We start from the raw sequence: 8,769 nt of genomic DNA on the forward strand, positions 1-8,769 counted from the left end.
GTGTGGGGGGGTGGGTGTTTGTGTGGGGGCGTTTGGGTGTGGGTGGGGGTTTGGGTGTGGGTGTGTGTGTATTTTCCTTCAGCTTCGTACACGGATGGTTCAGGAGCTAAGCTCATTACAGTTCCCCAGTCATCTCCTTCCCTCTTTGTCTCCTCCTCTCCCCTATTTTGTAGAAGACCCCCCACTCTCCACTACCTCACTCACTATCAAAAGTGCAGTTCAGATTGAGAAGCTGACAAGTCAGCTTAAATTGCACGTCCTAACCTTTTAACCATATGGAGGCATCTTTTGGCTTACTTCTACGTCTGTCTGTGGAACAGACAACAATTTTAATGTTACCTCCAGCTGCCTGAATCCTAAGTTCTGGAATTTCCGCCCTGAACTTCTGTGTCCCCCTCTCTGTCTTTTGCATTGTTTCTCAAAACCTGCTACTTTGTCCAAGCATTTAAACACCAGTCCAAATATTTCCTGAAGGGACACAGTGTTAAATTTATCCTCCACTTCACTGTGGTGTACAATGTTACAAAACTTATATAGGCACAATAAAAACCAAAAGTATTGTGGATGCTGTAAATCAGATACAAAAATCGAAATTGCTGCAAAAGCTCATCAGGTCTGGCATCATCTATGGAGAGAAAACAGAGTGTCTGAAGAAGGGTCATTCGACCCGAAATGTTAACTCTGACTTCTGTCCACAGATGCTGCCAGATTTGCTGAGCTTTTCCAGCAACTTCATAAGTTGTTTTAAAAACGGGGATGAATTAAGGTGACAACTACATAGAAGAGGAGTCAGCGATTAACTCCTGCAATTATTAATTATTTAAAAATCTGATTTTTTTTTTAGTAATGGTCTGCTGACAAATTCCAGGAGAATTAGAGAGAGGTTTGGCCAACTTGGCAGAAAGATCGTTAAGCAAGTGATACCGAAGCTGGGTGACAGTCAGAAATGGAGCTGCTTTTCCAAATTTGCCTTGGCTGATTTGGTGGGGGAGGGGGGAGAATGGGGTGTCATACCAAGTTTTAAAATGAAACGCTGGAGGCTTGAGCATAGGATCCAGGCTGACATGCAGGGTGCTACGTTGTCAGAGGTGCTGACTTTTGGATGAATTGATAAACTGAGGCCCTTTCTGTCCTTTCGTCCATCTGAAGGATCCCATGACATTATTCTAAAAGCAGACAAATCCTCGCCCATGATTCTTAAACCAACATCAAGGATTGTCTTCTGTGGGACCTTGTTGCGCATACAATATGTGCCCTACATTACACCAGCGACTGTCGTTGTAATAGTAGCTGTAAATCCTAAGATTTAAGTGCAGGTTAGGGTGGATTGGCTATGCTAAGTTGTCAGTTGTGTCTAAGGATGTGTAGGCTAGGTGGATTAACCATGGGGAATGTAGGGTAGGGGGTGGGTCTGTGTGGACTCAGTGGGCCGAATAGCCTGCTTCCACCCTGTAAGGATTCAATACACAGATATTACTTGACCTGCTCCTGAGTATTTACAACTTTATCTATTATGAAGGTTTGGAATTTCCATTTGTATTTTTATTTGTTTGACAGCTTCCACTACCGGCAGTGTTTATTTTTCAAGACTCTCTCGTAAAGGTTGGTAGTTTCTGCCTGTAAAGGTAGGAGGGGCAGAAACCCTAATATCATCGACGAAGTATTTATTGCACACCTGCAATGCTAAGGGGCATATAAGCTGTGAGCCAAGTTGCTAGAAAATGGGATCAGAATAGTTAGCTGGTTGTTTTTTGACCGGTACAGACTCGATGAGCTGTGCTCTATGACTCCATAAAATCTACAAATAGTAGGAAAGACCATAAGGTCAATTGAAGGGATCACACTCGGCTACTGTTGTGATGCGAGTTGCCAAAGTAAATTCCGTCAACTCGAAGTACAGCAGAGAAACAAAATTGTGAAATATTCTGTCCCCCCCCTCCCCCCGCAACGTGTGTTTCCTCCCCGCGCCCGCCCAGAGACATTTTCTCACACAAGACAGTAAAAGGGTTGGGTTCAGCAGTTTTTGGAGCTGTCGCTGGCAGATGAACAAGTCATTGTTTTGCCAGGCTCATCTGAATGACAAAGCAAACGGCCACTTGACACTTGTATGGGCTGTATCCCTCCTCCAGAAATAGTCTGACCCATTATCTGAAGGAGTCATTTGAAGTGTTTAATCAATTCCTGCACTTTTTCAAGAGACCAATTTTGTTTAGATTGGCGAGTTAATGACAATGTTATTGATCCCTCAATCCAGTTTGACTCACCCTGGAACATCTCCACGTGGAGCTCTAGGCGTGTACTGTATCATCCATGAGAAATTTTTACATTCAATTAAAATCTGCAGACCCTGACCCTGTAATGATGCCCATTTCAATTTAACTCCAATCCTACCCATGCTTTTTATGCTCTGTCAGGTTTTCATGTTTCGAAATCCTTTGCTTTTTTCATTAGTTAAAAACAAGAGAGTGTATGTCGAGTTTTATGTAAATTTGTTAGTGTTGCGATCTGTTCCCCATTTTAATTTACCTTCATTTTGCCCCCGCCCCAGTAACGCACCGGTTAAGAAATTTTAAAATCATATATGTGCACATTTGATTGAATTGAAATGATAGGATACAGATTCATTTTTTAAATTAGCTTCGTCTCCTCGTTTTTAAGATGTAGTATTTAAAGATTGGACCTTTAAACCCACTTATATATTGGGTTCCAGCTTATGAACCCTGTCTAAATGTGGGAGGAGATGATTGCAGATGCTCTAGGTCAGAGTCGAGAATAGAGTGGTGCTGGAAAAGCACAGCAGGTCAGGCAGCATCCGAGGAGCAGGAAAATCTACATTTCGGGCAATAGCCCTTCATCAGGAAATGATTTTCCTGCTCCTTAGATGCCGCCTGACCTGCTGTCCTTTTCTAGCACCAGCCTAAATGTGAGAGATGCACACTGCCAGCCTGTAGATTATTTGTGGTGCAGTGGTAGCGTCCCTGCCCCTGGAGTGGGAGGGGTGGGACTGGGGGCGGCTGAGTCTCACCTGCTCCAGAGATGTTCTACAACATGTCTGGATAGATCGATTAGAGAAAATGTCTAGGAAGCGATTCCCGTTTTATTGAAACCACGAGGCTACTCTTCCAGCCAATCCGCAGTTTCCGAACGTGTCCACCCTCGTGTTCCCTTCAGCAACAACTTCTTAAAATCAAAATAGCTCCTTTATCCGAACTTGAAAGAAGAATTAGAGATGAGAGCCAAACTTTAAAGGGAGTGGGGAGAATATGGGTCCCGGTTTGATCTACTTTACAAACCGGGAGAACAAAGAGCAAAATTCGAGGAGAACTTGGAAATTTTAACCTTTGCATTCTTTGGAATTTTTCTGCCAAGAATTTCAGTGGCGCTCACTGTAATCGGCGAGAACACTCGGTAATATTGCACTGGACTGGAAGGGGAGAGAGTGTAAAATCACACTTTAGAATCTGTAAGGAGCGCTTGTTCAGAAACTGAAATCCCCCTCGGGTGTTTAAAGAATTGAACCTTTTAACTGTGGAGCTGCGGGTAATTTAATCAGAGTTTAATCCGCCGTTGCTGTTGTGTATATCAGACAGGTCTTGAAAACGACCAGATTGCAAATAAATGCCCCAGGTACTGGCAGATGTGCAAATGCTGCCACTTTTTTTTAATACACTGTACGCAAATGAAACGAGACCAAAAGAGAATGCGATTAAATGTCTAAGCATGTGGCTGTAAAATTGTAATAGCAACCACATTATTCTGGGAACGTCGTTTCAGTGGAACACAAAAGCTGGAGTCCTGTCTCTCTGTTGCAAACCGAATCCCTTGTGTGCTTTATTTTCAACCGACCTTCCCCCACTACTGTTCAATCCCTATTGAGATCATTGGTTCCCCCTATATCCAAGAATGGCTCATTGTTAGCACCCAGCCCCCTACTCCACAACTTCCTGTGTGTGCTTACTTTGGAAATGTTTACGTAACTTGGAACAGTTTCTGTACTCGCTGGCGCTCGGGGAGAGTTCACTGGCAGCTAGATATATCCAGATGGTCCCACTCTGTTTAATAAACAACATCATACTACAACACGTCTTACACCCGCCACGCTTCGAGGCTCAGGACTGTTTATTTGAATATTTGGATAATGAAGCGCAAAGGACAATGAAAATAAAACTTTTCTTAAAAAAACAGCTCCAAAGGCGGGATTGCCTTGTTGAGTCGTTGGATTGGCACATTTCAACCAATGTGGTGTTAGGCCACGTGTTTTGTTTTACAGCTACTATACGTGGGACATAATATTAACATCGAATCAACTGTAATTCGAAGATGTGGGGAGTGAAAAACGCATGTCTGACCGAGGGCTAAAAAAGAAAGAAGTGTTCAGGATATTTAAAGTGGAGGGAATTATAAAGTTAGCCCCTGGTTCATTGACAATGTTTTATCATTTCACTGCATTTGTTGCCCATTCCTCTTGAACTGACTGACACGCTCAGCTATTTCAAAGTGTATTTAGAATCATACAATTCCTGGAGTGCGGAAATAGACCATTCGGCCCATCGGACGCCCCCCCCCCCCTCCCCAAAGAGTACACCACACCCCTCCCCGTGCCCCTATAACCCTGCATTTCCTATGGCTAACCCATCTAGTCTGCACATCCCTGAACAGTATGGGCGACTTAGCTTGGACAACCCACCTAACCTGCACATCTTTGGCAATAAAAATGGAAAGCATTGCGGATACTGTAAATCAGAAGCAAAAACAGAAGTTGCTGGAAAAGTTCAAAAGGTCTGGTAGCATCTGTGGAGAGAGAGATCAGAGTTAATGTTTTGGGTTGAGTGGCCCTTCCTTAGAACAGGCACTTTCTGTCCACAGATGCTACCAGACCTGTTGAACTTTTCCAGCAACTTTTGTTTTTGCACATCTTTGGACTGTGGGAGGAAACCAGAGCACCCGGAGGAAACCCACGCAGACATGGGGAGAATGTGCAAATTCCACACAGACAGTTGCCTGAGGCTGGAATCCAATCCTAGTGCTGAGGCAACAGCCCACCACTGAGCCATAGTGCTGTCCTGGCACAATTCAACTACTTTGCTGTGAATCTGGGGTCACATGTAGGCCAGACCAGGCACAGTTGGTGATTTCCTTCCTTAAAGAACTGTATAACATCTACAATAGTTTCATGGTCACCCTTACTGATACCTTTCTGTTACAGATTATTGTGAGTTGAACTTGAATTGAACAAGTTGCTCTCGTCGGATTTGATTATTATATCACTGTCTCCACACAATGACCATCATATATCCCGGTAGAGTTTCAGGCTTAGCTTGAAGTTGACAAGTGTGGGTCCTAGACTAGTGTTTCAAACCTAAAACAAGTATTTTAAACCCAAATAAAGGAAATTATAAGGAGATAAGCAGAACTGGGAAACTTGGCAGAAAGCATGTACAGTCCAGACCCAGGGTGGACTTTAAGGAAATACTTTTAAAAGCACATTTATTTAATAGGGTTGTAGGTAACAATGTGGGAAAGATGTGCAAATTGTGTGAAAGTTGAAGAGAATTGGGAGTTGAAGATTGCAGGTATAGACTTGGACATTGAGAGGTCCAGATGTCAGATGTTGAGGTACGAGCAGAGGGGAAGGAAACGAGCTGGACTTGGTATGCTGGCTGGAAAATCTTTAACATAGTTTTCATTCATTCACAGGACGTGCGTGCCCCTAGTTAAGCCGGTATTTATTGCCCAGCAGGCATTTAAGAGTTATCTGATGCAGACATGATGGGCTGAATGGCCTCTTTCTTCACTTCTAAGATTCTGTGAAGAGTTAACCACTTTGCTTTGGGTTTGGAGTCACATGGAGGGCAGAGACGGTAAGGGTGGCATGGTCGTAAAAAAAGGACATTGTCATAAAAATGGTTCTCCACCTATATTCCAGATGTCTCATTTTCAAAAATTAATTTAAAGCTCATCATCTCGCATGGTAGGATGCAAAACTGTATCAGTAGAGAATTGGCTTGCGATTCCACATGGCTAGACTAGTGACAACAGCACTAGCTGGTCTGCAGTGCAGAGTAATACCAACAACGTGGGTTCAAATCCCATCGCCGCCTGAGGTTACCACAAGGGTCTCTCTCCTTGTCTTTCTCTCCCCCTAAGGCATGGCGACCCTCCGGTTAAACTACCACCGGTCATCCCTCTCTAATGAGCCCCATGGTCCTCTGGACAATGGTGACGTCCACCACTGTCTCTCCCAGCTTTGTGGAGGCTGAGAATTCTGTCAAACGCTGGAGGTGGTAACAGGCGAGCAGAAGGGGGTTCAGAAGAGCCGAGGTAGGGAGGGAGGCGAAGCAGGCCTGGATGCGCGATCCTGGTGATGGGGAAAATTTATGTGGGCTGGAAAGATTGAAGAGGTCACCCAGTTTGGGAACAGAGTGATGCAATGGCTTGGGGGGATGGAATGGAATCGCTGGCAGGAGAGGGGGGAAACTGGTGACCCGACTGAGGGAGCCAAGAATGTCAGACGTGCGGACGAACAACAGGTCAATGGAGGGGGAGATGGAGGGTTTTTTTCTGAAGCCGAGAAGATCAGGCAAAAACAGGACTAGACAAAGCAGATACAAAACTGTAATCTGAATTTATTTTTTTAAATGTATTAGTTGTAAATCCATAAATAGTGTCCAAAAATCTCCATCGTTTATACAAAAGTTTTCGAAAAGTTGCTAATCGAAATATCGAGCGGCGCAAGTATTCGCCATTTATTGTGTTAAAGTTCAACTGAACTATCGAAAAGAAACATTTGTACACGCCTTTTCTTCTGTTTTATTAATTTTTAAATCGAGTCAAGTCCCAAGGAAGTTTCGACGAGTAACTTTAAAATACCCCGCTTTATATGTGTGAAATTTTTTCAAAATAATTAAATCTTTGTAAAACTCGATTTGCGGAGGTGGAGGCGATGAGGAAGAGCGTGTATAACCCAGTTAAAAAATCACACAACACCAGGTTGTAGTTCAACAGGTTTAATTGGAAGCACTAACTTCCAATCAAACCTGTTGGGCTATAACCTGGCGTCGTGTGATTTTTAACTTTGTACACCCCAGTCCAACACCGGCATCTCCGAATCGTGTATAACCCAAGTTAATTTGATCCGCACATGATGTGCCTAACTTCATTCAAGTGTTTTGTAAACACTAGAGGCGCACGGTGCCTGATACACGCGGAGTTTACAAATAATTAAAAACTGGCAAAAAAAAACACAAACCTGCAAATAACTGTTTGCACAAAGTATTAGGGAAACCACAAGTTCAGGAGGAGGAGGAGAGCACACCACGTGTGTGTCTCCAGTCCTGAGGAGTCATTCAGTGGCGAGTCCTCTCCGTCTGTAGTTTCTGGCCTTAAATCCGTTTTGTTCATTTCATAATCGTCGTATTCATAGTTCTCTTCCGAGTCCGGAGTGGCCGTAAACAGCGAGGGGCCTTCGATGGAGCAGAACTTCTCCATGTTCTCCTTCACCACCTCGCAGAAGGGTCTCTCCACCCCGTCGCAGACGCATGTGTTCAGCAAGATCCCACTGGGAATGGACAGCAAGTGCTGGATGGTGCTCTTGCAGACGGCGGTGCAGCGCTTGCCGTTGAAGAGCTGCCCGCAGTTGGACAGGTACTCCTTCATGGCACCGTGACACACCGGCTCCTTCTCGCAGCGCTGACGGGCCGCCGTGCACCCGAGGTCGGCCGCGTCCGGCGACTGGCCCCGGTACCGCCTGGGCATGCACGGCTCGATGGCCCGTTTGGCCCGTCTGCACTGCACATCCTGACCGCAGTCGCAGTTCTCCAGGTCGGGGCCGTTCTGGGTCTGGTTGAGTTTGACCAGGGCGCCGATACAGTGGCTGGGACACTGGCGCCTCAAGCCCTTGAGGAAGGGCTCGCAAGCCGCGCTGTACTGACTGTACGCCCACTTACACTCTTTCTCCTCCTGACAACGGAGCACCGCTTGCCAACACACCGACTCGGCCCCGCTCACCGAGCTCAGACAAGCCAAGATCGCCAGAGAGTACCAACTGACCCTGGCGGCCTGGAGCATCCTTCAACAGCATCCGTAACTCCCTGGCTCAAAGCGACCGGATCGGTTGCATCCTGAAGCCGGCTCCCCGGTCTGCTTTTTTCCAAAGCCCCCTCTCAGTTGCATAACAGCGGGTGTTAGTGATCTCCCACCCACTTCCTCCACTCTCCCAGACCCCAATGTACACTCACCACCACTCTTCCCACAACAAGAAAGTCAAAAATCTACTCGAGGAACCAATCAAGAAAACTTCATCCAGCCTTGTCTCCGAGGAGAATACTGAAAATCGGCAGGAGAACTGAAGTTACAATCCACCCTCCCTCCCCTTTGTCCTGGAATCCTCACAATTGTAACTCACAGAAATTTGCCGCGGGTTTTTTTTTGCGCCAGATGCAAATTGTCAAAGTACTCTCTTTCTCAGACTCCCCTTCTCTCTCCCTCTCTGTAAACTATAGCTGCTCTCCAGTGTTCCACATCACGCCTGATTTAGCAAGCTCAAACTCTTGTCCAACTTTCCCCTCCCTCTCTCCCCAAACCGAGGGATGGAGGGGGAGAGAAAGACAGCGAGAGAGAGAAATCTTATTTTTTTTTCCAAACTCAATTGGTCGATTTTTAACAGCATTGCGCAGCCTGGAATTCGTCTCCATAGCGACATATCTTTTTTCACTCTGGCAAAACAGCACGTCACACTCTGGAGCATGTTTATATAAATGTATATATATT

At 45.4% G+C, this 8,769-nt stretch overlaps 1 protein-coding gene across 1 annotated transcript; it reads right to left on the bottom strand.

Annotated features, from left to right (window-relative positions):
* Nucleotides 1-5,745: 5,745 nt before the first annotated feature.
* si:ch1073-459b3.2 (growth arrest-specific protein 1) lies at nt 5,746-8,173 on the bottom strand. Its single transcript, XM_043680373.1, has one exon. The coding sequence runs from the start codon at nt 8,065-8,067 to the stop codon at nt 7,276-7,278; it is 792 nt and encodes a 263-aa protein (XP_043536308.1). The 5' UTR covers nt 8,068-8,173; the 3' UTR covers nt 5,746-7,275.
* Nucleotides 8,174-8,769: the final 596 nt, after the last annotated feature.

The sequence above is a fragment of the Chiloscyllium plagiosum genome, chromosome 40, assembly GCF_004010195.1.
Source record: "Chiloscyllium plagiosum isolate BGI_BamShark_2017 chromosome 40, ASM401019v2, whole genome shotgun sequence".
In the NCBI taxonomy this organism is placed as follows: domain Eukaryota; kingdom Metazoa; phylum Chordata; class Chondrichthyes; order Orectolobiformes; family Hemiscylliidae; genus Chiloscyllium; species Chiloscyllium plagiosum.

Coding starts and splice junctions, on each gene's coding strand:
- si:ch1073-459b3.2 (XM_043680373.1), bottom strand. CDS start 8,067: ATGCTCCAGGCCGCCAGGGTCAGTTGGTACTCTCTGGCGATCTTGGCT.